Source organism: Lissotriton helveticus, chromosome 6, assembly GCF_964261635.1.
Source record: "Lissotriton helveticus chromosome 6, aLisHel1.1, whole genome shotgun sequence".
NCBI lineage: Eukaryota > Metazoa > Chordata > Amphibia > Caudata > Salamandridae > Lissotriton > Lissotriton helveticus.
The window spans coordinates 1,914,134,319-1,914,161,757 of record NC_136067.1 but is presented as its reverse complement, the minus strand read 5'-3'; the positions used below and the strand labels follow the sequence as shown (position 1 = coordinate 1,914,161,757).

At 45.4% G+C, this 27,439-nt stretch overlaps 1 protein-coding gene across 1 annotated transcript in view; it reads right to left on the bottom strand.

Annotated features, from left to right (window-relative positions):
* The window catches only part of LOC144762933 (xanthine dehydrogenase/oxidase-like), a 1,098,251-nt gene that overhangs the window by 707,204 nt on the left and 363,608 nt on the right, over positions 1-27,439 (bottom strand). Inside the window, exons 17-18 of the mRNA XM_078648234.1 lie at positions 21,560-21,683; positions 5,237-5,356 (exon numbers count right to left, since the gene is read on the bottom strand). Coding sequence (XP_078504360.1) covers positions 5,237-5,356; positions 21,560-21,683 — 244 coding nt within the window. The remainder of the gene's footprint in view (positions 1-5,236; positions 5,357-21,559; positions 21,684-27,439) is intronic.

Genomic DNA, 27,439 nt, shown 5'->3' with positions numbered 1-27,439 from the left:
TTAAGAAATTGTTAAACGCCCTAGAAAGTAAAATTAAAATTATTACTAAACCTCTCCTAAGTAAAATAGATCACCTCACGGAAGAGGTGAATAGACTGGGGGGCCTTCTGCAAAAATCACTAGAAGAAGCAGTAAATATTCCCAAGCAGAAAACACTTAGAGTCGATTCGAAAAACACACAGACTGACTCTAGGTTAGAATCTCTGGAAAATACTCCCCTTATCCCCATGTTGACTACTGACACAGGGGGGGGGGTTCTAGGGGATTAGATATTCACAATGGTGAATTTGAAGGGCTAAGTCAAAGAGACAGAATGATAGATTCTAATATAGAGAAGGGGCCCGTAGAACTAATTGTGGAGGCATCTCCCCTGATATTGGTCTTGGCAAATGTTCCCCTCTTAGAACCTGGGCAAGTTGAGAATACTCCTTCCCTGATAAATAAATCACTCCATTGGTTATCAAGGAACATGGCTTTTACCCCGGGAGGTATGGACCAGCTGGTTCAAGAAGTTGTGAAAGCTAGAAGAGTAGATTGGATCGGGGGTGGTACCAAAAAATTTAAAGGGGATTGTGTGGTGTTACACCTCTCTGATCCCGAAGTGCTGCCAAATATCCTAGCAAATATATATCCCCCCCAGCGTAGAGCCACAGAAATAGTCCCGTTAACGCTAGATTTTTTCTATGCAAAAAAAGGGAATACCCTAAATCCCACAGTGCTTAAAACAAAATGGAATCCTGTACTAAAAAAAGGTAAATCCCCTAGTATGAGAAGCAATTGGGATATACTGTTGGAGAATAGATACTCTGCCCTTTCTGGCCTCAACGAGTGTGATTGACTGAAAGGGCGGATGGCTATAGTAAAGGACAATACAACAGGGATCCAAGAGAAGGGCACAGGGGTCGCTATGAAGCTTACTGCAACTAACCTTAGTAATGATAGGACACTTAGTTCTAGTGGGGAATCTTCTTGCATTGTGGGGCAACTGATATCGATTCCACGCACTATTGAACGTAGCGGGGAAACTAGCCCCCCACCCATTTTGATCCACTCCCCGCATGTAACACCATTATATGAGAGGGACAGCCAGCCGAAGACAGGTATTAAATTTCTTTCCTGGAATCTGGCGGGAATTCACCACAAATTAGAGTCTCCTGAATGGGGTGAATTTGTTGACAGCCATGACGTAATTATGTTCCAGGAAACCTGGGCAGTGACCCCTGTTTATCGGCTGGGTTTTCTACATTTTTTTGCCCCCGCGAAAAAGAATCCAAAAGGGCGGCCCTCAGGGGGCCTAATCACATGGGTACGCCAATCTATAAATTGTACTATTAAAGCGAGGCCCGGTAACAACTGTGATTTACTCCCAATTATGATAACTTGGGCCGATGGACTTGAGATGGCCCTCTACAACATATATGCCAGGGGAACTCAAAGGGGTAAAGCCTCTGAGGTGGTAGTAGCATTGGATAATGACTTAGAGAATCTTCCAACATACACCACCATCCTAGTGGGGGGAGACATGAATACTACATTTGAACCACTAGGTCATGAGGATAATGAAATGTCCCTAGTTGAAGATACTAAATGGGGAGTCTCTCAATTGGATTTACCAGTGGTAAAGAAATGGACTGAGGTGGCAATACAGTTGAAGAGTTTGTGCTTGGCTAGGGGGTTGAGGGCAGTAAATGGTCGCACTCCCTCAGACCTCAAGGGTGTGCATACCTTTGACAATACAAGATCAAGTAGTCGGATAGACTACATCCTTGTAGATGTTAGAGATTGGCACAAGATAACGGATATGAAAGTGACATCTAGATTAGAGAGCGACCACAATCCATTGTGCATGCTCTTTAATCTGGACCAAGGAGAAAGTTCACCTAACCAAGAAATGGGTCTTATGCCGCTAGATGTCATTCCAACTAACAATCTCCGTCATATTAAATGGGCATCACTGATGGATAAACCTGGGGATACGCAGGACTTACTAGAGGTTGTTAATAAAGAGGTGAGCAGATTGCAGGCTCATTGTAATGAACCAAATTTTAACAAATTAATTGAAGAGTCACATCCAAAGTTTTTTGCGATTTTACAGGGGTTTTTCTTAAAAAAAGTACAGCAGGGGAAGGGTCCTGGCCCCCAGAGGAAGCGAGGGTGGTATGATCATTCTTGTAGAAAAGCACGGCAGAACCTCAGCCTAGCGTTGAGGTCTAAACAAGGAGTGTTGAAGGCCAGGGATGATTATAGAAAAGCTCAAGCTAAGGCAAAAAGGTTGTGGGACGATAACCAATGGTTAGATCTTAAAAAAGCCTGTGCAGCTAAACAGCAGAAAGAGTTTTGGGCAATTTTAAAATGGGGTAGGGGGGGAATTGCTGAGTGTTGTTAAAAATCATGTAGCAAAGGAAGCATGGGTGGATTTTTGTAAACCACAATATGCGGACAATTCGACCTCGCTATCCCATTTGTTACCCAAGATGGTATTTTTTAGCCAGGGAATATTTTCATTGAAAGATGTAAATGTAGCATTGGATGGGGTGACTAGAGGCAGGGCGCCAGGAATTGATGGAATACCGGCAGATGTATTTTTATCTGACCGGGTTAGCTGGTGCCAATATTTTGTATGGCTTGCGAATTCTATCGCACAAGGAGCAATGATACCAGCATCATGGAAGGGAGCGGAGATTATTCCAGTTTTTAAAAAAGGGGATAAGGCTTTACCAAGTAATTTCAGGCCCATCAGCCTTATCGATTCAGCCCAAAAACTGATGGGTAGAATGATACAAAATAAAATACAAGCCTGGATAGATGATAAGGATATCCTTTCCCCGTACCAAGCTGGCTTCCGACCCCTAACTAGCTCCGTCAACCAGGTATTCCATTTTTTAACTCTTTACTGGAAAAATGTGACCTTGACAAATGGCCCATTATATGCAGTTTTTGTTGACCTGAAGTCAGCATTTGACTTAGTACCCCGGCAAAAATTATTGATTGTTTTAAGTGAACTTGGAATCAGCCCCGAGTTATTGACTTTGCTCGTGCATATGCACGAAAATAACTACGCCAGGATTAGGTGGGGTGCACAGGGGGACGTCACAGACTCTTTCCCCGTGGAGCGCGGGGTAAGACAGGGATGCGTCCTGGCCCCCGCCTTATGCTCTCTTTACATTAACGGCGTAGTCGATTTTTTAAAGAAATCCCCAACAGACGCCCCAATGCTAGATGGGGAGCGGGTCCCAGTATTAATGTTTGCTGATGACACTCTACTGGTCTCGCGGACCTCAAGTGGATTACAAAAGACAATTGATGCATTTGGAGATTTCTGTCGGATCCGGGGATTGGAGTTAAATACTACAAAGACCAAGTTTATGAATTTGAATCCTGCTAAGCAATTCAAGGGAAAAATACATTTTAATGGGTCATCTCTGGAAGAAGTGAATGATTTCACCTATCTTGGTATTTCTTTGCAGGGTAGTATGAATTGGAAATCTTATATGGACTGTGTGGTCTTAAAGTTCCATCAGTTGGCCGGGGCCATAGCCCAAAAATATAAATCCTCATTAACAAAACCTATTCAGCCTATAATGGAGATTTATAGTATGAAGGTGCTGGGCGCCTGTCTTTATGGATCAGAGCTATGGGGCTTTACCAATCTGAGCGTCTTGGCTACCGCAGAAAACAAATTTCTTCGCCGGTTGGTTGGTGTCCCGCAGAGTACTCCATCGATTCCGCTCCTATACGACCTTGGGAGGAAAAAGATCGAGGACATGGCGCGATTGCGCCCATGGCTATATTGGAGGCGCATAAAGACCACTCCTGAACTGGGTCATTATGCATCTGCTCTTAAGGACATTATTAGCTCTGATCGGTTTCACAAAATAACCTGGCTTAAAGAAATTAGGAACTTGCTTCAAAAACTGCACTTAGACCACCTATGGACTACCACTGATCCCTCCACCTTTCCATCTAAGGCGTCACTGAAAAAAATGTATTGGGACATGGTATATGATTCTGTTTTAATTTCCAATCAACCGTCTATGTTGGCATCCCAGTACTTGGAGTCTAAAATAATCCCTAAATGTGAACAGTAATGGGATTTGATCACAAGACCCCTGGATAGAAAACTATATTTCCAGTTCAGAGTTGGCTCCCTACCTTTAAATGCTTTTACTTTTAAATGGTCTCCAGGCAATGTAAATACATGTTGTTACTGCAAGACACACGTTGAGGACATCCCACATTTTTTGTTTATTTGCCCATTATATGCTGCCCCAAGAAGTAGATGGCTAAAACCGGTTTGCAGGAATTTGGGTATAAGGAAATACCTAGAAGCACTAAGAATATTAAGATCAAATTGTGCTCCAAGTCTTGCAATCGCCTTAGCCAAATACTTAGGATGGGCCTGGATAATTTGCATGCGCACCTTAACTGCAATTGATTATACATGATGGAAAAATATCTAATTTTAAGATCAATCCCACTTATTATGAATTAGGTACTGTGACTCTGAATTTTTTTTTACGTATGAACCTTTTTTAAGCTGAAAAAATTCGCCAGCATTTATTGTATTTGATTGAATTTAATGTGTATTTTATGTCGATCTTAAACTTAGCGTAGTATTTATTTCTGTTTAGAATAGGGAAAAAATGCTTTTATGACAATGCTGTTGAATAAAGTATTGAAACTTGACTTGTATATCCAAGGATTCTTGGTCATATCATTTATATAGCCTATGATGATTTGAACCAAAGCCATCACTTTATTTTCAAATTTTGGAGAAGAAACTCACATTATAATAGGTCAACCATAAACAGGTTAAAATCCAGCTTTTTTTTCACTTTTAGCACTAAAAGTTAATTCGCTCTTAATATATGACTGAATAAAACATATAATATTAATATTTACAAAGTTTGATTGATACATGTTTGTATACTCAAATGGTTAGGAAAAGAGCTTGATTGGTAGCCTGCAATAAGTGTGTGCGGAACACTTTATTGAAGTCTTGGAATAGCTTTGCACATTTCATGTAAGTATTGACATTTTTGAAGTGTCTAAAGAAACAGTAAAGAAAATATTCGAAAAACGGATTCCTCTAGAGAGAAAACAACTACAAATTCACTTTTTGAAGGTTATTTCTTAGTAATAGTCAACGCATCCACCAGTAGTTCTAGAATGTCATCCTCATTGAACACGATAAGTAAACTTATGCACAGTAGTAGTTAAATGACATGTGTCTCACCTGAATTGTAATAATGTGTGGTTGCTCCTCATATGTGATCTTCACAGCTGTAGCCGCCCTCTGAGCATGTTCCTGTGTATCAGCAAGAACCCCCGCAATAATGTGTCCAACGCACGTGACCTGCACAGATAAATAAATCCAGTTATACTGATGATAAATGGGGAAATGCAACAAGGATTTATGGTCGCAATTCAAGCTACACTTGTCCTTCCGTCTTATAACAGGAAAGTGTGATACCTTTTAAAAAATGTGTTTATTCTGTTTATTTGTTTAATAAATATAATAATTAAACGGATGCACAATTTGTTTGCACGACTCCCAATATTTTTCACAATAAAAGTCGATCTCTGTTTGTGGAAACTCGCAATAAAATAGGCCAGAGAGACTGAAAAATGACCACTGTGCTTTGACATATGGTTTTATCACAGGGGTGTAACCCAGGCCCCTGCAGCCACCACGGTGCGGGGGGGGGGGGGGGAAAGGGGCGCGCTCCAGGGTCCCCCACCGCGGCCGGCTGTGCAGCCAGTAAGCACTTCACACATCCTATCCTTCTTGGATGCTGAGAGTTAGCTAACTTGCATAACGCTCGCCCGGTCATGTCCCTTACAAAAAAGCAGAGTGCGAGGAGAAATAGAGGGTGCGCAATAAGGCCCAGATTCATCAAACAAAAATCCGCTCGCAAAGGGACAGATTCTCAGAATCAGCCCCTTTGCGAGCGGTATTTTTGCATTTGGGATGCATCATCCCAAATGCAAAAATCGCAATTTTAGAAATCGCTAAATTGCGATTATTCAAAGTTTTTGCAAATTACCATGAAGTTGTATTTCATAGTAATTTGCGTGCCCTATTAGCGAATTCGCTATTTTAAAAACTTTCATGCAATGCATGAAAGTTTTTAAAATAGCGTATTCGCTAATAGGGCACGCAAATTACCATGAAGTGCAACTTCGTGGTAATTTGCAAAAACTTTGAAAAATGCACTAAAGTGCATTTTTCAAAGTTTCATGTTCCGCACACACATGCCCTAATGGCATGTGTGTGCGCAACATATGTGCACATATCAATTTCAGGGGTGCAACAGGGTGTCCTTTGGACACCCCTGCACCCTTGAAATCGCAATCTCAATTTGGGAATCGCTAATTAAGATTCGCAAATTGAGATTGTCTTCCCATTCATTGGAATGAATGGGAAGGTATTCCTTAATTGTGACTAGCAATTTGCGATTCGCAATTAAGGAATTCTAAGAAATCGCAATTTTTTAAGCGATTTCTTGATGCATTCCACTTTGCTATTCCTTAATAGCGAATCGGTATTTTTTGCTATTAAGGAATCGCAAATTGGGTTGTTGATGCATCTGGGGGTAAGTTCTCTACTTTTACTGAAGAGAAATTCGCACATCAAGCTTGGGTTTTGTTAGTGTACAATCTTTTTAGATGAAGAAAGCGTTAATACTTTGGCGGAAAGTCGCAAAGGTACATTTCTTCGCGCTGTGAGACGGTGTTATGCTTGTGCTTCTGAGGATGTGAGATCAGGAGGTTCAATTTGATCTATGAAACTCAATGCACCCATCCCTTTGTTATCTGTTATTAGCTATATGCAGTAAATTGTATATAGTTTTGTTTCGTTTGCATCACATTGAACTCTAAACTACTGACTTCGACTGAAGTCTTAACCAGCTACTTTGAAGGGGTCACAATTTACAAATGATTACACAAGTGAGCATTGCTATTATAGCCACATTGGTACCTGCAGTGAAGGGAGGGCACCCCAGGGTCCATTGTTATTGAAGTATTTTAAACCTGTCAGTGTAACACTATTAATCTACAACACAAGAGGCTGTACTCCTTTTTAACCGTTGCTGGCGCAAACAGCCCCGCCCCGGGGTGTCAAGTGGTGAGGGGGCATTCTTTTCTTTTTCAGTTAAGTTTCCTGTTAAATGCTACGTCTACATTTACGTTTGTATACATAATCATATGTTTTGGATCGCACTTCTGCTGTAACTTACCAAATGTAATGGCCATCGCATTTGGCAATTTACACGTTTTTGAGAACTGTGATTTATGGAGGGCTCCCTACAAACTCCCCATGGTAGGGGACACATTATAATAAACACCAAGTAACTCCAGAGCAGTCTCACCTGTGCCAATACTGGTGAAGAAACACATGGTAGTACAATGTCCAGGGGCGGCCTTAGGCATGTGCAAGCTGTGCACCTGCACAGGGCCACCAAACCCCAGAGGCCACCACACCAATATATATCCTTAATATAATAATCCTCTGAGGATGGATACATATTTGCGTGGCGGCCCCTGGCAGGGATTTGGCGGCCTCTGGCTCTGTTCCACTTCCAAACACCCTGACCCCCCCTCTTTACTGACCTCCGCGCTCTGCCCCGCCCGGACCCCCTCTTCCGGGGCCCCCTACCTACGCTCCATGCCCAGGGCCGCCATGAGCCTAGAGCCGCCCCTGCAATGTCTAGAGAGACAGTCCAATCTGCCGCACGTTTCCAGATCTGGCCACTCTCCTTGTGAGGCCAAGGTGTAGGGTGCCTGAGGCTGTTTGAAGAGCAACGCACCCGTCCGGACCTCACCATAAATAGCTTTACATCATACAACTGATTTCAATGTGACCTCTGGAGGCCGTACCGACCAAACCATAAGAACAAGTTACTTACCTTTGGTAACGCTTTTTCTGGTGGATACAGTATCTGCCAGTGGATTCCTCACCTTTTGAATACCCCCTGCACCAGCATTCCGCGGCAAATTCTTTCCTAGCTCTCCCACGTCGACAAGGACGTCACAATAGACAGGCTCCGCTCGCAGCACCATATGACGTCATCGGGGAAGCAAAAGGACCTCGTCGGCGTGCTGACATCAGTTCCACCCATTTTTTCTGTGCCACCGAGGCAAACGGGCAGACCGACACATTTTCAAATATATACAAAGCATATCTAATATATACACATATGTAAAATCACAAACGCATAATCAATAAAGGAAAAGAGAAATAGCAAAGGAAAAGCATTTCTCATTATTAAAATATAAACATGATTAAAATAAAATATATTTTGGTAGAAACAGGTGAACAACGGGGAGGCGGGTAGGACCGTGAGGAATCCACAGGCAGATACTGTATCCACCAGAAAAAGCATTACCGAAGGTAAGTAGCTTGTTCTTCTGATGGAGACTTCTGACTGTGGATTCCTCACCTTTTGAATAGGCTCCCAAAGCCGTACCTCTCCTGGAGGAGCATGTCCACCTTACCAGACCATAAAATCTTGCAAAACAGAACAAGCAAAATGGCCATCCCTCCTAACCTCAGAGTCCAAGCAATAATGCTTTGCAAGGGTGTGAAGGGAGGCCCACGTTGCTGCTTTACAGATATCAAGAACAGGAACACCTCTAGCCAAAGCAGAACAAGTAGACTTAGCTCTGGTGGACGGAGCTCTGATACTTTCAGGAGGGTTCTTCTTGGCCAGAGCGAAGCAAATCTTGATGCACAAGATAATTCACCTGGAAAGAGTCCTCTTGTGCACAGCCTTGCCTTTCATCTTCCCAACATAGTCCACGAAGAGCTGATCGTCCAGCCTCGGATCTCTTGTCCGATCCAAATAAAAGCTGACAGCTCTTTTTGGGTCCAAACGATGCAGTCTCTCTTCCTCCTTAGAAGGGTGAGGGAGAGGATAGAAGGTGGGTAAAGTAATTGACTGTCCCATATGAAAAGGGGTAACCTTGGGAAGGAAAGTAGCCATGGTTCTTAGAACCAACTTATCCGCATGAATGGTCAGGAAAGGAGGTTTTGAACCAAGAGCCTGAAGCTCACTTACCCTCCTAGCCGAAGTAATGGCAATCAAGAAAACCATTTGAAAAGAAAGAAGCCTCCACGGGCAAGAATGAAGAGGCTCAAATGGAGAACCCCTTAAAAAGTAAGAAAGCAGCCCTGGTCCTTAGAACCAACTTATCCGCATGAATGGTCAGGAAAGGAGGTTTTGAACTAAGAGCCTAAAGCTCACTTACACACCTAGCCTAAGTAATGGCAATCAAGAAAACCGTTTTAAAAGAAAGAAGCCTCAACGGGCAAGAATGAAGAGGCTCAAATGGAGAACTCATTAAAAAAATAAGAACTAGATTCAAATCCCCCAGGCATAATGAAAGGTGTGGGAGGGAACCTATTTGTAAGGCCCTTAATGAACCTCATTATAATGGGGGACTGAAATAAAGGTGGCTGGTCCGGAAAACATAGAAAGGCCGACAAATAGCCTTTGATAGTAGCTACAGCACAACCTTGCTGTGCCAAAGAAAGTGAAAACCCCAAAATATTAGACAAACGGGACTTTAGAGGACCAATGACTCTCTCTCCGTACCACTTAACAAATCTGGACCATCTGGATGAGTAAACAGACTTAGTGGAGTGTAGCCTGGGCGCTAAAATAACATCCACTATATCCGGTTGGAGAAAGAAGGGTCTCAGGTTGCCCCTTTCAATCTCCAGGCATGAAGGTGCAAGCTCTGGAGGTGGAGGTGTGGAACCTGCCCCTGCGACTGCGAGAGGAGGTCTGCCCTGGGAGGGAGACGGAGATGCGGGTACGATGAGAGGTGAAGTAGATCTGTGTACCACACCCTTCTTGGCCAATCGGGTGCGATCAATATAACTTGGGCCAGGACTTGGCAAATTTTCCTCAGAACCAGAGGAATCAAGGGCATGGGAAGAAACGCGTAAAGGAGTTATGAGCTCCAATCTATCTGAAACGCGTCCCCCAACGCTCCCTGCATCGGATACCGTAGACTGCAGAACAGCGGACATTGCGCGTTCTCATGAGTGGCAGACAGGTCCAACTGAGGAGACCCCCACCTCTGAAAGATGTGATGGACCACCTCCGGATGAAGCGGACACTCGTGATCGGCCGAGTAGCGCCGACTAAGACTGTCCACACGAACATTTAGCACACCGGCCAGATGATTTGCAAACACACAAATCCGATGGCCCTGAACCCAGGACCAGAGTCGCAGAGTCTCTCGACAAAGACAAAATGACCCTACACCTCCCAGTTTGTTGATGTAACACATTGCGGTAGTGTTGTCCGTCAGGACCCGAACTGACTGACCGCGAAGGGAAGGAAGGCCTTTAGTGCCAAAAGTATCGCCCGCAATTCCAGAAGGTTGATGTGACGCAACCTTTCCTATGGAGACCAAAGACCTTTGACCTCTAGATCCCCCAGATGAGCAACCCACCCTAGAGTGGAGGCATCCGTGATCACTGTGGTCACTGGCGGAGGAGGCTGAAAGGGCTTTCCTTGAGACAGGTTGCCCTGCACACACTACCAAGTCAGCTCCGCTGCAGCGTCTGTGGAGATTCTGATTGACTCCCTGAGATCTCCGTTGTGTTGATACCATTGCCTGCTGAGGCACCACTGGAGTGACTTATGTGCCAGCGTGCATGGTTGACCAACAGAATGCAGGAAGTGAATAGACCGAGCAGGCGAAGAGCCTTCAGGACTGGAACAACCGCTCCATTGTGAAATAAAGGAATTATTTCCTGAATGTCGAGAATCCTCTGCGGAGGAGGGAAGGCTTGACATACAGTAGTGTCCAGTATTATTCCTATGAACAGGCTGCGCTGAGAAGGCTCCGGGTGAGATTTGGGTACATTTATCGAGAAACCCAATTTGAACAACAGATGAACTTGTTACCTGCAAATGGCGCGAAACCAACTCTGGAGACTCCGCTTTGAGCAGCCAATCGTCCAGGTAGGGGAAAACAGGAACCCCTGACCTTCTGAGATGAGCCACTAACACCACCATCACCTTTGTAAAGACTCGAGGTGCTGAAGTAAGACCGAACGGAGGAACCGCAAACTGATAATGTTGCGACCCTACCATGAACCGGAGATACTTCCGATGCGACTTCAGGATGGGAAGATGAAAATACGCATACTGTAGATCGATGGACGCCATCCAGTCTTCCTGTTGCAGCGCAAGAAGAACCTGAGCCAAGGTCAACATTTTGAACTTCTCCTGTCTGAGCTAAAGGTTCGAAATCCTGAGGTCCAAGATTGGTCTTAAGCGACCGTCCTTTTTGGGAATCAGGAAATAACGGGAGTAGCACCCCTGACGCCTTTACTGCTCCAGAACCACCTCTATCACACCTTTCTGTAGCAAAGTAAGAACCTCCTGCTGTAAAATCAGCAAGTGGTCTTCCGAGCACCAACCCTGGCGAGGAGGGTAAGGAGGAGTAAACCCCAAAAAGGGAAGGGTGTACCCATTGTCTACAAGATTCAAGACCCAACATTCGGACGTGATCAGTCTCCGATCTTGTAGAAAGTGGGACAGCCGACCTCCAACTGGAACAACTTGTTCTAAGATGGGGGATCTAGAACTGCTTTTCTGTTGAACCAAGGGTGGCCGGAGGGGAGGTAGACGAAGAGGAGGAGGATTGTTGTCGAGCTGCTCCCCTGAGGCCTCTTTTATTCTTCCCTCTGTACGACTTGTACAAGGTATTCTGCTGTTGCTGACTCTGTTGAGATTGTTGGTGGCCATGAAAGGAAGCAGACCTCCCAAATCCATGATACCTTTTGTAGTCGTATCCTCTAGATTGCACCTGGAGACCCAGAGACCTTGAAGTAGCCCTGCTGTCTTTAAAACGCTCTAAGACTGAGTCCGCCTTTGAACGAAAGAGATTTGACCCATCAAAGGGTAAATCCAGCAAAGTCGCCTGAACATCAGAAGAGAAACCAGATGATCAAAGCCATGCCTGTCTCCTTGCAGCCACAGAAGACCCCATCACATGAGCTACAGAGTCAGCAGTGTCCATGCCCGACTGAATCACCTGACGTGCCGGAGCCTGCGAATCAGAAAGGACTTCTTAGAAATTAGCACAATCTCCTTCAGGCAACTTAGGAGTTTGTTGCATGACTGAGACCATCAAATCATGTATATATCTCCCAAGAAGGCAAGTTGCATTAGTGGATTTCAGATCCATACTTGCAGAAGAGAACACTTTATTTGCTGCCTGCTCCAGCTTTTTAGAATCCCTATCACCAAGAATGGTAGGGAAAGAACCAGAAGACTGCTTCAAACAAGAAGCCTGGACAACCAAACTTTCCGGCGTAGGATGTGATGACAAAAAAGCCGCATCTCCAGGAGCGGGCCTGCACCTTCTTGAGATGGAACGAGAAACCGCAGGAGCAGATAAAGGCTACTGCCACACCTCCAGTATTGGTTCCGTCAAAGCATCCGTAAAAGGAAGCAGCGGTTCAGAAGTTGAAGAAGATGTATTACGAACTTCTGTTAGAATATTAGATTTCACCTTAGCTGAGGGAAGATGACGACCAAGTAAATCAGCTGCCTTTCTTATGACCACATGATATGGAGCAATGTCTTGTACAACCCCTGCATTTGCAGATGGAAGATTATACTCAGGAGATGTATTAAGGCCATTAGCCTCATGAAGGCCTTCAAACTCATCCATAGAGTCACCAATCTCTCTTTCCTCCTGATTCTGTGCATATTCCTCTTCTTCAAGAAGCCTCTGCGCCTCTCTTCTAGAGCGTTGTTTTGGAATCGGCGTCGGCGGAGCCACACGCGGTGCCGGTGAAGACATTGTTGATGGAGGAGCCTCAGGTTCGAACCTCGACGTCGATTGAACTTGAGGCGGCGCCGACTCAGCAGCCGAAGGAGTCCGAGGAGCCCGAGTGAAGGACCTTGGCGCCGGAAAATGCCAAGCTGGAGTCGACGGAAAGAATGGCATGAAGGGTGCCTGGCAATAGAATTGAGCAACACCCAGGTGAAAGGCGGTAGGACCCACGGGGCCCGAAGGCACACCGGATGGAGCAGAGGCCCTGGCAAACATGCCAAACATCGTATTGAGAAAATGCGAAGAATCTGACTAAGGAGCAGGAAAAGGAGGATATGGATCCATACCTTCCTGAAGAGGAGTCATCTGAGGTCGAACTGGAGGCTATGGAGCCAGAGACGGCGCCCGCACAGGTGAAGCCACCCGGGCTGGAGTGGACTCCCTAGGCGCCGGAAATATCGCTGGAGCCGGTGAATCTTCATGCTGCAAAGAACCTTTCGAAGCCGGCGACCCCGGAACCGGAGATGGAACCGGCGTCACCCTAGGAGAAGGATATGGAGAGACTAGTCTTTCCTTTGAGGTCGCTCAGCCGGAGTTGAGGACCTCGACCTCGAAGCCCTGGCCTTCGAAGAACGATATCAAGAGCCATGTCTTCTTTTAGACTTCTTATGTTTCTTCGACTTCGAAGTATGGGAAGATGAAGACTTCGCCCTCTTTCAACCACTCTTCTCCTTCTTGGCTTTGGCCATGAACTGCTTGGCTTCATGCTCCTTAATAGCCTTGGGATTCATCTTCCTGCAGCTTTGACATTCTTCAATGTCATGGTCCGAGGATAAGCACCAGAGGCAGTCATCATGTAGGTCTGTGATTGACATATGCAGTTCACACTCTCTGCAGGGTTTAAATCCCATCTTCCTAGAAGTAGCCATCAGGAACAAACAAGAGATACAAAGTTTTCTTAGTAGAAAATGGAGAGCCACTAGAAAAACCGTTAAGCGTCGATGGCGCGGAAAAAAGGGACGCAACGAGGTACTTTTGTGGCTCTGATGACGTCATACGGTGCCGCGAGCGGAGCCTTCTATTGTGACATCCTCGTCGACGTGGGAGAGCTAGGAAAGAATTTCCCACGGAATGCTGGCGCAGGGGGTATTCAAAAGGGGAGGAATCCACAGTCAGAAGTATCCATCAGAAACAGCTTTACATAATACAACTGATTTAAATGTGACCTCTGGAGGTCTTTAGACATTTAAACATGCAAAAATGTGTGCTGGAGTAGGGGGGGTGGAGTGACATGTCCCAGTCTGGTGTACACAAAGCTACTATTAAAACGGCCCTTGGAAGACTTTCCATACCTGTCCCTAAAAGTGTTAAATGGATAAATCGATTCTCGAAATTACAGCGCCCCCGCCTTAGGTTTCTCAGCGTCCCACAGAGTAGGGTCATGACCCATGGAAATCATTTCAACCCCCCCTCCCTAGATCCGCCCTGCAGGGATCATACACTCACTTTGTAATCTACTCACCAGTTCCTCCCCGCTACTCCAGTGGCCTTCACTCCTCTGATCGCTCCTCTACCCCAGGGATCCACTCACTGTCTTCATGACTGCAATTCCCAGAATCCACTAATGGAGTCAATGAAGGCTTAGGACTAGAGACAAGTTATACATGAGTATAGCGTCATATTGAATCCTATATGCTTCGCAGCCCTATGCATGGAGATCTAGAATTCTATGCGCCACTGGCCGCAGGGATTTCGCCCCAACGCCACCCAGTGCTCAACTGCACCATCTATCCCAACAGGCTCCTTAAATGTACTGCCCCTTCAGTGAGCCCAGACTCCACAGCACCCAAATGCTTCTATGATTTCACACTCTTGTGCCCCATCATGCAGCTATCACAACATTCACAGTCTTCCTCCCTACAGGGAGCCCACACTTTCATATTCTTGAGGGCCACGCATTTCACTGCCCCATTATGCCCCAGGTCCTGCATTTTTGAAGGGCCATACTCTCCTGATTCTAAATCGATTTATAGATTTATAAAGCAGGCCTGACATTTCTTTTAATATTAATGATGAGGCAGCTTACAACAAACTGGCAATAGATGGCATCAGATCATGTATAATAACCTGCAGTACCTGTTCTATTTCCGTCGAGCACCTTTTTTTCAATACTTTGAATCTGATTCCTGTGCCACCTGGCATAAATGAAGGAAAGAGGGCCCTATATCTAGTTTATTTTTTTACACGGTCCCACAATATCTTTTGACAAGCCTGGGATCCCACGGCTTTGCTTTGGTATGCCTCAGACTTGATCCAATGACCAATGGTAAGGCGCGATCAGCCTTCCCACAACCAGCCAGACCAAAAGTTACAGATTGTCCAAGAACCGAAAAGCAGTGGACCGGTCAACATAAATGGTCAAAGCACGCCGAACATCCATGGTATGCAACAACTGCTCAGCAGGAGAAGAAGGAGAAGGAAAGAAAGGAGACAAGACTAATTCCTGCGCAGTATGAAATCGAGAACGCACCTTAGGCAGAAATCCAGGATCCAAACAGCGAACCACAGCGTTGTCCATAAAATGCAAAAAATGAGGTGAACAACGCAAGGCAGTGAGCTCACCCAACCGCTGAGCAGAGGTAATGGTCACCTGAAAGCCCACCTTAAAAGACAATAATTTACGGTCAACAGACAACAAAGGCTCAAAAGGAGAGGATTGAAGCGCCTGTTGGACCAGAGAAAGATCCCAGGGAGGCATAGAAGGAGGAACAATAGGAGAGGAGAGGGAAAAACTCATAAACAAATGAGAAACTAACAGCCCATCCGACGAGTGCGAGGAATCCAGATCACAGTCAGCACAAATAGCAGCTCACTGACTCTTCAAAGTAGACAAAGCATACTGCTTGTGGAACCCATCCAAAAAGAACTGCAGAATATCAGAAACAGGAAAGCAGACAGGCGACAGACCAATCCAAGAGCACCAAGAGTCGAAAGAAGCCCACTGCTTAGCATAAGAAGACAACGTAGACCTCCTACGGGATGCCTGCATCACAGGAATAATGTGTGCAGGTAACCCCCATCCCCCAAAGACAGCTGTTCAACCTGCAGACTGCCAAGGTGAGAGGTACCAGCAGGGAAGGGGAGGATGTTCTGAGGGGAGACGGGTATCGCTGCAAGATCAAAGGAGGACCCGCCGCCAGGCCGAGCTACAGCGGCAACCAAGACCTCCTGGGCCACCACTTGAGTCCCCACCCTCCGAACTTTCAGCAGAAAAGCCAGAATGAGAGGAAATGGAGGGAAGGCATACAGGAACCAGGGGGGGCATGGGAGAGACAAGGCCTCCACCCCCCATGCACCCTGTTCCGGAATCTGGGAACAAAAGAGGGGAAGCAGCGCATTGGTCCTGGAAGCAAAAAAATCATCGCAGGAGTCCCGAACTTCTGGCAAAGCAGCCAATACACCCTGGGGGAAAGACATAAAGTCAGGGAGGATGGAAACCTGCGGTTCAGCGAATCCTCCACCACATTGTCCAAGTGTCGGATGTGCTGAGCTGAAACCAGGTTCAAGGACCGACCATGAGTACTGCCCTGATTGTTGATCTAAGCCACATCAACTGTGTTGTCGGAGCGCACCAGAACATTGTAACCCCAAAGATGATCTTGGAAGAAGCAGAGGGCCCTCTCCACAGCAGACAGTTCCCTCCAGTTGGAGGATTTGCGGGACTTCGAGCCCCGCCAACGAGCCTGCACCATCAACTGACCCAGAGTGGCCCCCTAACCGGATGCACTGGCATCAGTCATCAACACAACAGGAGGGTCGGGATGCAACCACCTACCTGGGACAGATTTGCAGGGACCAACCACCACTGCAGATGGGACACCACCTCCGGACATACTGGAACCACCATGGAGAAATCCTGAACAGGGAACGGAACAAAGTGGTAAAGATGCCACAGCATGGGTTGAAGATGCAACCTGGTCCATGGAACAGTGAACACTGAGGCAGCCATGTGATCCTGCACCTCCAACCACTGTAGCAGGGGTGCTGAATGCTAAGACAACAGCCTCCTCAACAGAGATTGCATACGCAGGATCTCAGACGGAGGCAAGAATACCTTGCCCAGAACAGAATCGAAGTCCGCTCCATTAAAGGACCTTTGGGTGGCCCAAAGAAGATGGCACTTCAACAAGTTCAGGAGAAAGCCTTTGCTTTCTAGAGTATGATTGTGCAACGCCAGATGTCGAGAAATCACCAGGGAAGATGTGGCTTGCAGGAGCCAGTTGTCCAGGTAGGAAAACACCGAAATACCCAGGAGGTTAAGATGTGCCACCAGAGGAGCCACCACCTTGGTGAAGACCCTGGAGGAGAACCGCACGCCAAAAGGGAGGACACAAAACTGCCAATGATGACCCAGCGGATAAAAACTCAGATACTGATGGCACCCCAGGGCTACAGGGACATGAAAATATGCATGCTGAAGATCCAAGGTAGCCATTTACCTAGCCAGCATGAATCAATGGTATCACATGCTGCAGGGTCTTCATTTTGAAAGAAAACGTTCGGACAAATTGGTTCAGAGAGCGGGATTGATCATGATCCGAAAGCTCCCTGCAATCTTTGAGACGAGGAAAATGTGAGAGTAATTCCAGCGATCCCATTCCGTCCGGGGTACCGGAACAATCGCCTTCTTCGAAACATGGTCTGTACTTTCTCCAACAGGGCTCAACGTTGCGCCACATCCTTCGGCATCAGGGTACTCACCCTTTCCGATGGAGGAGGCTGAGAAATAAACTCGATCTTGTAAACCTGTTCCAGGGCATTCAGGACCCACTGGTCCGTCGTCGAGATATGCCAAGCTGCCAGGAAATGACGCAGAAAATAATACAGTCTCCCTCATCCTGGAGCAAAACCTGGAAAGAAGAGCGTTATGGGAGGACGCAAATAGATCCACCCCTGAACGCCCTCACTTCTAACAGATAAGACTGAACAAACGGAGAGAATACAAAAGTAATGAGAGGAGGGAATCACCCTGTTCAACACGGCCTCACAGGTGTTCAGAATAAATAGCTGTCAGAGACAAGAGATAAGTCTGGCTCCAAGAGAAGATGGAATCTAAAACGAGGGACAAATATATGGCCTTCGTTCCTCCCTGTCAGTTGATGTAGCTTTTTGTTGTGTTATTGACTGCCCTGACCAGAACAGGTTGCTGGTGAATCCGAAGGGAGAAGGCAAAGATATCCAAACTGATCACCTCAAGCTCCCTCCAGTTGCTGAGCGTATGCTTTGAGAGACTGTCCATAGACCCTGGGCCTGATGGGAAGATATCCAAGCTCCCAATCCTTTTTGCTTGCATCTGTACTAATCACGGAAAGAGGAAATGACATAAGGGGGTCACATTCAGGAGATGACACAATCCAACCATCAGGCCAGCTCCTGTTTCATTTCCTCTGATACCAGGAGATGGAGGGACATATCCTGTGAAGCAGGATACCAGAACTGAACCAACAAAGCAAATGTTCTTGTTCAGGAGATATCAAGGGCTGAGAACCAAAAATACAGTTGCTGTCATATCCAAACAAACGTTCATCAAATCTAGGAAAAAGGATCTTTCAATAGATCTAGAATATGGAATTTAATTTTTTAACCCTGCTGTCTGGAAGAGAAACCACACCCCTACCAAAAAATTTGCCTCCGATGAACATACAGTCTCGTTCTCGGAGCAACTGAGACTTCTGGGTGTTGATCAGAAATCCATGAGATGCCAGCATATGAACTATTCTATTCATGGGCTCTGTTTCTGAAAAACAGAACTGGCGGACACCAGACAATCATCCAGATAGGGCTGGACGCAAATCCCCTTCTGATAAAGCAGAGCCATCTAAGGAGCCAGAACCTTAGTGAAAACCCTTGAAACAGATTTCAAACCATACAGGATGACTCGGAGCTGGAAGTGACATCCTCCCACCTTGAAACAAAGAAAGGTTTCATGTGCTTGATGAATAGACTGATACAGGTAAGGGTCCTGAAAATGGATCGGGCCAGGAAGTCGTGAGCAGAAATAAGTGTTACCTTGAGAAAATGAAAAGGCTTCCACCATTGGTTGAATCTCTTTGAAATCCAATACAGTTCAATCCCTTCAAATCCAGTTACATCCAATCCCTGAGTGTTTCTGCACCAAAAAGAGGATGGATTACACCCCCTGACCCTATTCGTTCTGGGGAACAGGGAGTATTTTTTTTAGCAGCAAAGTTGAAATCCTGTCCCACAAGGCCTCCTTCAGACAGGATCTCTGGGGACGAGAGTAGAGATGCACCCCCAGTCTGGAGGCAGAGAGTCAACCTCGATAAAGTGCCCGTTCTGAATGATGTTCAGAATCCAACAATCCATGATAGAGAATTCCCACTGAGGGAAAATATCCATGAGCCCTCCTTCCACCATATGCAAGCTAGGAGGCTGGCATAGTCAGGAGCACTGTGTTGATGGGCCTGCCTTATTAGATCTGTCCTGCGACCTCCCTGATTTATGGGGTTGGTATTTAAATCCTTTAACAGAATAAGACTTGGGAGTCTTTCTTTGGATAATCCCTGGCATCTGTGGACCAGGGTTGGAAGGCCTTACCGACAGATGATTTATACAACCGGAATGTTTCTTGTCCTTGAAATATTTCCTCATCTTGTTATTCAGCTGGTCACAGAAGAGATTCTTGCACTCTAAAGGTAGTTTCAGAAAAGATGGTTTCTCGGAGAAGTCAGCTTTCCACTCCAAGAAGCAACTGAGGCCACTTTAATGATATCAGAGGAAATATCAGTTAAGAGTTTCAACTGCTTCCTGAGTCCATTGAAGTGGGTTCTATTTTAGCTCCCCTACTTGGCAAATCACAAAGGATACGAGGGAATATCAGTTAAGAGTTTTGACTACTGCTCCATCTGAACCAGGATGTTTAACCCCTTCGGGGCTGATGACGAGCTCAGCTCGTCATGAGCGTAACCTGCCGTGCGCTCATGACCAGCTGAGCTCATCACGTAACGTGGTAATTTCAAAATTGCCGCGTACAGCGGGAAAAGCCGCCGCATTGATGTGGTTAAAACACTTACCACCTCTTGAATAGTCGCTGCAATTGAGTTGAAATCCTTAACCAAGGATTGCGAAGTTAGTGCAGTATAGGATGCTGCCCACAAGACCAAATTTACAGCCCCAAAACAGCGCTTTAGGCCACTGTCTACCTTTATGTCGGTCGGATGGGTTAAACCCAGGTGAGTGTTGTCCATCAGATCTGACAGATATAAAGGTGGACACTGTTTTGGGGCTTCAAATCTGGTCTTGTGGGCAGCATCATATACTGCTCTAACTTCGCAGTTCTTGGTTAAGGATTTCAACTCAATTGCAGAGACTATTCAAGAGGGTGTAAATGTTTTGAACATACTGGTACAGATGGAGCGGCAGCGGAAACTCTTAACTGATTTTTTCTTGGATCCTTGGTGATCTGTCATGTAGGGGAGCTAAAATAGAACCCATTTTAAAGGACTCAGGAAGCACAGCACCTGTTTTCTCCAAAGGATAAGATATTTGCAGAAATCTTAGAATATAGAATTGTTCTGGCTCCTTCCAACCTCTGAAAATAGACTCCTTGATATTGGTGTGAAAAAGAAGAGTTGCGGAAGCAGGTTTGGCATATTGAGGGATGAGCTCTTCAGCATCCTTGCCAACTGGGGGAGGCTCTAACCACAAATTGTCCCGGATATGCAACAAAATAGCTCCCAACCCCTCTCTGGAAATACATTTCCCTCCAATGATACTGGGCTTATCCAATTATGAGTCGCTATCTGAATCAGAATTTGCATTCAAAGACTCTTTTAGGATCCTTTTTGGGATAAGAGCTAAGGCCCTTACCACCACCTCAACAATCATTGCTTGCACTTGTGCTGCCATCAACCTCCCCTGAGTCTCAGGAGGGTGACTGCCAAGCTACACAGATACTTTTTCCTCCTCCCAGAAGAGGGAATCAGAGAACGTCTTTGCATCTCACACCACTTCCCCTCCATGTAGAGACACACAATAGAAGAAAAACAGCCCCCAAAATAAGACCTGTAAATGACACCAACCCAACTGGAAAGCCACACACAACCACTCCTATAGAGAATCAGAACAGAAAAATGAACCAACCCACAAACCCATCGCGTTGCTATAGAATAATAAGAATAACCCTCTTACATGGAATTCTGCTCTAGTAGCGTGGGAAACGCACCACATAAAAGCAAGAAACCAGACATTAGAAAAAATAACCATCCATTGTCTAATCCGCAGAGTAAGGTGGCCCTATGACACAATTGGTGAGCACTTTAATTAAATTAGAGATATTTATATGACAGCGTCATGTGCTTTTTAGTGAGTTACTGTCTAAGAACCCCCCCCCGGTTTGATCATAACATGTGCTGTACCACTAGTATCTGAACTGAAGCCTGGTTGGGATTATGCCGATTTTGGACTACTGGTGACTAGTGTGTTGCAGATCCAGTTTGAATGTTCCAACGGATTAATTGTATTAGTGTCTGACCTCTAGACACACATGCTCTGACCCAAATGTGAATATCTTTCTTCAATTTTCCAAACTGTGATAAAGCTCCTACTTATAACCACTTCTAGAAAAAACGACGGAGAGCAATATGGAGTCCAATTACAAGGAATCACCAATCAACTTGGTTTTCATGTCAGTCTCTCTTCTTAGTAAGTGAGTCTAGGGAAATTTTCATACCATGTCTTCAGCATAGACTGTTTCATCTTGACCGGCACCCATTACATTACAGCCCGGAACATCCGTTGCAGACACTGAACACACAAAACCTGGAATATGCTCCGCCTCAGTGAAGTCAACAGATCTGTAAACAAATAAAGCATTGAAATTAAGGAAGATTATGTGCGGGTACCTGGATTCTAATAGTCAAATATGTCTATGATAATATTTTTAGGTATGGCTTCAATGCACACTGAGGAAATTCACATAATATCCTTTGTCACTGGAATAAGAAAAAAAAGCAATGCCTCACATGAGTTTGAACAGAATATAATGACATTTTGGGTGTCACTGGTACATTGTATTGCAGCTTTGGTATTGGTGACATTCGATGTTCCACTATGTGTGTATCCACCTCACATATATAGTCGATGAAAACGTGCTCTGTAGCATTGTTATAGTTTTTTCCTCGGGAGAGTGTTGTGCAAGATTCCATTACAACAATGAATCACTTTTTAACAAAAAACATGCTTAGAGTGGTAGAAAGACATACCTAAGTTTTCCTCCATTCTTACTGGAGTGAAAGCAGGGCCTTGCGTGCACACATTGCTGTTAGCTTAGGCTTAATAGACGTTTAAACGCCATCTTGCCGCTTTGCAGCTTTTGCACACAACACTGCATGTATCTGTTGTTGTAAGTTAGACTGCTTGACTTTTCTTCACATGAGAAAACCTTGTTTTCGAAATTCCTAGACTTACACTGCAATCTCTGTCTGTACAGTGTGTGCAGAAGCCTTCAAGGTTAACAAAACAATGTAAGCTGCTATTCGGGCTGATCGGCCCACCCTCTAGACACAACATGCACACAGCTGCAGCTGACTGAAATTCTAGCACCTTTGATATTGCACTGCATGCATGATTACAGCATCTGGAGAAAATCTGTTTCCAGAGAGAGAGAGCGCTTGCAGATCCTGATGTGATTCACCTCTACTGATCTTTGTGGTATGGGGTTCCCCATTCAAGCCTAAGAGACCTATTATTCTAAAACCTAGTTCCTAGCTGGGCAGGGTGGTACACAAGGCATTATAGTTCTTGTTTCCACTAGCATTATAATATGCTTTCTCCCTTTGTGTTTTATGGAATTGTAACAATGCTGATCGTATTATTTTTAATCATGTGCCTGCTTATGTTAGCAAAAATACTGTATCTTAGGGCACGTCGTTAAAATAAACATTTTAAAAATTTCCGTGTCTCTATTTACTCATGTTGTGGACTGGTATGAGAATGACAAACGAAAGAGTGTTCTTGATTCCCACCATTCCTGACAGTAACCTAAGTCGCATGTTCTGGGTCTAATCATGGGTACCTGGGTCTAATCATTGATACCTTTGCTATAGGACGAAGAGCTAATGAGACACTGATGCTAGTCGGTTAGGTGTTCTAGGTACTGAGGTGAGTTTTTTGGTACACCACAATTCACTGAGGTCCTGGGTCTCTGTGCACAGTTCTTTGTATGAGCAGAATCCCCGCAACATGGCGCACCCAAGGATGTGGTCTTATATTTGAGACACTCGAGTAGTGCCTATAACAGTCCACGACACCCTCATTACTGTTTCCAGTTGACAGTGGTGATGGATTAACCTACCTATATGGTTTAAGTATAGGTTTATTCAAGCTTGATATTTTAAAAAGGTTCTTTATTCGGATTACAACCCTTTTGTGCTACATGTATATAGATTGTTTCTTCACTCCTGTGTCCTGATGGGTGACGTTGATATACCCCAGCATAGTCGGGTAGCAGTCTGCAATCATTTGCAGACGTTTGTCATACCCTTGGAAGGCATGGCGGTACTTTTTGTGGTGAGTGCTGAAGCCGCATACCCATTTGAGCTTTTCTACTCATGGGTTACCTTTCTTGCGGTGAATGCGGATAGCAATTCATTTCGTGTCTACACTCCCACGACCGTGCGTCTGGAATACACTCCGTATAGGACAGGGGAGATTCCAATTTCTGCTTGGCCGCATCAAACTTGGTTTGTTGGCACCCTTCCACACTCGGTAACGGCGGTTCGTTGGGCCCTATGTCTATTCCTGTGGCCACTTGGCCTGTTTTGGCCAGGTTTACACCACACCCGCGTTACCTTACAGTTCCCGTTGGGAAATTAAGAGTCTGCTATAGGGGTGCCTAGGGGTTTAGTGCAATAAGTTTCCTGCAACGTCCAGGTGGGGGCACCTGGTGCTGCGGTACATCCAATTGGACCGGCCGGGATGAAACTTAGTCCCGTCTTGGTTCATGTGTTTATGGGCAAGCGCCCCCAAGAAAAGGATGATATCCCTTTCTGGCTTGCTGACAAATTTGACCAACTGGAAGCAGTATTTCCAAACACGAACCCTGTTGAGAAACACAGGATTCTTTCAGGTGTCTTATGCTTTGCGCGTAGTCCCTGATGCCGATAAGCCCAGGCACTTGCCAAAAATTATTGTGGAGGCTTACAAGAACATTGGCCACAATAGTTTGGGTGTTAAGCCTTTTGCTAAAGTAACAGCTCAGCCGCAAACACAGACGGCAAAGTCTGATAAAGACGACCGTTCTAATTTTCCAAAACAAACATGGAAATCTAAGATACAGGGGAAGCAACAAAAGAAACAGGGGTCGCATCCTGCATAGCCAATACCTGAGTCTGCTGAGCGCACATATGATTTGCGCGACCGCGCTAATATTAAGTCACCTGATCGTTTTCAGGTTCCTGAACAACGTTCTCCTCACTTTTTGCAGGAAACATCGGTCTTGCAGCCCGGTGGAGGAGACCGCCGCAGAGGTCAGGATGCCCAACAAGATCGTGAGCAGCCCCACCAGTCTGAAGATAAAGGCAAGCAGGATGACTTTCAACTTCAACGCCCTCAGTTTCAGAAAAAGAAAGTTGCTGCTTTAACAGCGAGGTATGCCACGGATAGTGTGAACACAGCTTCGGAACCAGACATGGGCGCTGGCCCTTCTAGACAGCGCGGTGGAAATTACAGTAGTGCAGCAAGCACTTAATCCGTATCTGAAGGCGACAGCAACTGACAAGTTTGTCACTGTTGAAACAGCTGACACTAGAGTGGCTCCCCTTGACAGACTTTTTGAAATAATCCTTTTAATTGAAGGTGACATACAGCGTGTAATAAAAGGTTTTTTTTGGTAAAAATCTGACCTCTACATATGACATTTTGTTAGCTGAGGCAGACTGGCCCCCACCTTTCGTTTTGGCCGCTCAGCAAGGGGAGGAGCTTATCCTCCCTAGTTTTGCGCACACTGTGTCGAAAGAGCATGCGCTGAATTTTGCCGAAGAATGGGCTAAGGTGCTTGCACAGGCTTTGTACCGTACTCAATGTGGATGGGATAAACTTTTACCCCACCATGAGATACCATTGCGGTCAATGCCACAACCCCAATATCCCATGAGGCGTAAAGCGAAAGCTCCTGTTGCAGAAATCCTTGAGAAATTGGAATATCACGGTTTGATTGAAACCTGTGTGTCACCGATGAATAATCCTCCTTTTACTGTGACTACACCTGATCGTACCGCCTAGTTTTGGATTTACCGGCATTTGAACACTCATTGTCGGACCTACGCAGTGCAGAATACTCACAGTTCTGCCCTTGTGGATAGTCTCGCGCATAAACCGTTTAAAACCACTCTTGACATATCCAATGGCTTTTTTAGCCATAATCTGTCTCTGATTAGTAGTCAGTGGACGTCATTTACTTCCGGCGGCAAACTATTTCAGTTCAAAAGATTGGCCATGGGCTACAAAAATAGATGGAGAGACTCGACCCTGATGCGTGCTCGTATGTGGATGATATTTATCTCACAGACCACGAAATCTGTACGCATTTGTGTCGCGTTGACCGCATCATTTGTATGTTTGCGGACTTCGGTTACAAGTTTAACTTTGCAAAATCACACATTGCAGAGTACACAGTTTTGTGTTTGGGCTATGAGTTCAACAATGAAGGTCGAGGTTTAGCACCTCACTTTCTGGAGAAATACGCACAGCTTTGCGCTCCGACAAACCTGAAAAAACTACAATCTTTACAGGGTTTTTTGAACTTCGGGCGTACATATATTCCCGATTATGCCCAGCTTATCAAATCGCTTTATGCCTTGATACAAAAGACTTTTACCAAATCTTGCAGGCTGCCAGAACATTCAGCTATACTGCAATCTTTGTAGTCTGATCTTCTTGAATCTAAATACTTACTGACTCTTGATAACCATTAGAGACCTGTAATAAGAATTGTACCGGGCTCAGTTGGCTTCAAGTACCTGACTTTTAATGAGGGTGACACAGTCCCTATTGCTTACAAGTCACACTTGTACACTTCGGCTGAGATGCGATTTTCCACAGTCGAAAAAGACTTGACTACAGTGCAGATGGTGATTCTAAAAGAGAGAGCTCTGTCGCAGGGAAAACGCTTATTGATTGTAACACCATATCCTGTCCCAGAAGCAGTGACGAAGGCCAGTGTACCAAATTCGAATGCTTTGCATCCGCGTTGGATAAAATGGGCCACATCCTTTAAGTCTCCGAATGTCACGTTTATTTTTGATTCTTCTTTGCAAACATAGAAGTATCTGCAGTATGAATTAGTTCATCCGGCTCCTCTGTCCATGCTACCGCTGGAGGATTTCCATTTTTTTATTTACACTGACGGTTCGGCACAACCGGCGACGATTTCAAAGCATGCTTATTCAGCAGCCTGCGCAATGTGGTGGGTACAATGGTGAATGGACAGTTTAAGTCCGATGTCGTGCATACACATGTACTGCACAGTTGGCAGAGCTACGTGCTCTGGTGCTTGCACTGGAGTATGGTGATCCTTGTGTGACTACTCTTATTGTAAGTGACTCTTACTACTGTGTTCAGGCATACAATGACAATTTATTCTTTTGGGCTCAGAATGACTATTGTGATTCCAAAGGTAGCACTATTCAACACAAAATGCTATGGGTTAGAGTGGCGGAGCCTAAAGAACGCCTGCCACTCGTGTTTGTAATTCATACTCTTGGTCACCAGCGCGTGTGGGTACACGTTGTTGGTAACTGTCTTGCTGATAAAGCAGTGAAGACCGCAGTAGCAACATATGTAGCAGCAGCAGTTACACGTTCCAAACAAAAGATTGATGATGACAGTTTGGCAGCTGTTGCTGCGACCTAGAAAAGAAGTAATTAACATAAGGGTTTCCCTTCTAAATACTCTCATCATTTAAGTCCTGATAAAGTTCCCTATGTGAGAATTAACGATGTTGGTGACAGACTGATTCCCAACGCGGACCACAGGCAAACCCTGATAACAGCCGCTCACAAGGGTATGGCCTCGGCTCATGTCGGCATTTCAGCGAATGTATCTCTCTTACAGCAGCATTACTGGTGGCGTGGATTGTACAAACAAACGCTTAATCATGTCCTTCATTGTAACATTTTCCAGCAAATCAAACCTTTGACTGCTGCACACCAGCCTCAGATGCAGTTGTATATATCTAATAAACCACTTGGGTGCATTTATTTAGATCACTCCGGTCCTTTCTCCTCTGAGTATAAGTACATCTTAGTTGCAGTGGATTCATGTACACGCTTTATTCGGCTCTGGCCACAAAGGAGTGCTGATGCCTGAACTGTCAACATGGATTTGCGTGTCTTTGTGGGAAGTTTTCCATGTGGCCCCCCTACATTCGGACCAGGGTCCAGCATTTACCTCTAAGGCGTACAAGGATGCCATGGGTTCAATGGAGGTCCAGGTCAAATTTTCATCTCCATACGGACCTGAGGGTAATAGTGTTGTGGAGCGGATGAACCGTGACTTAAAGCAATCCTTGACAGCTAGGGTTTTAGGTACTGGCAGAAGCTGGCCGGCCCAT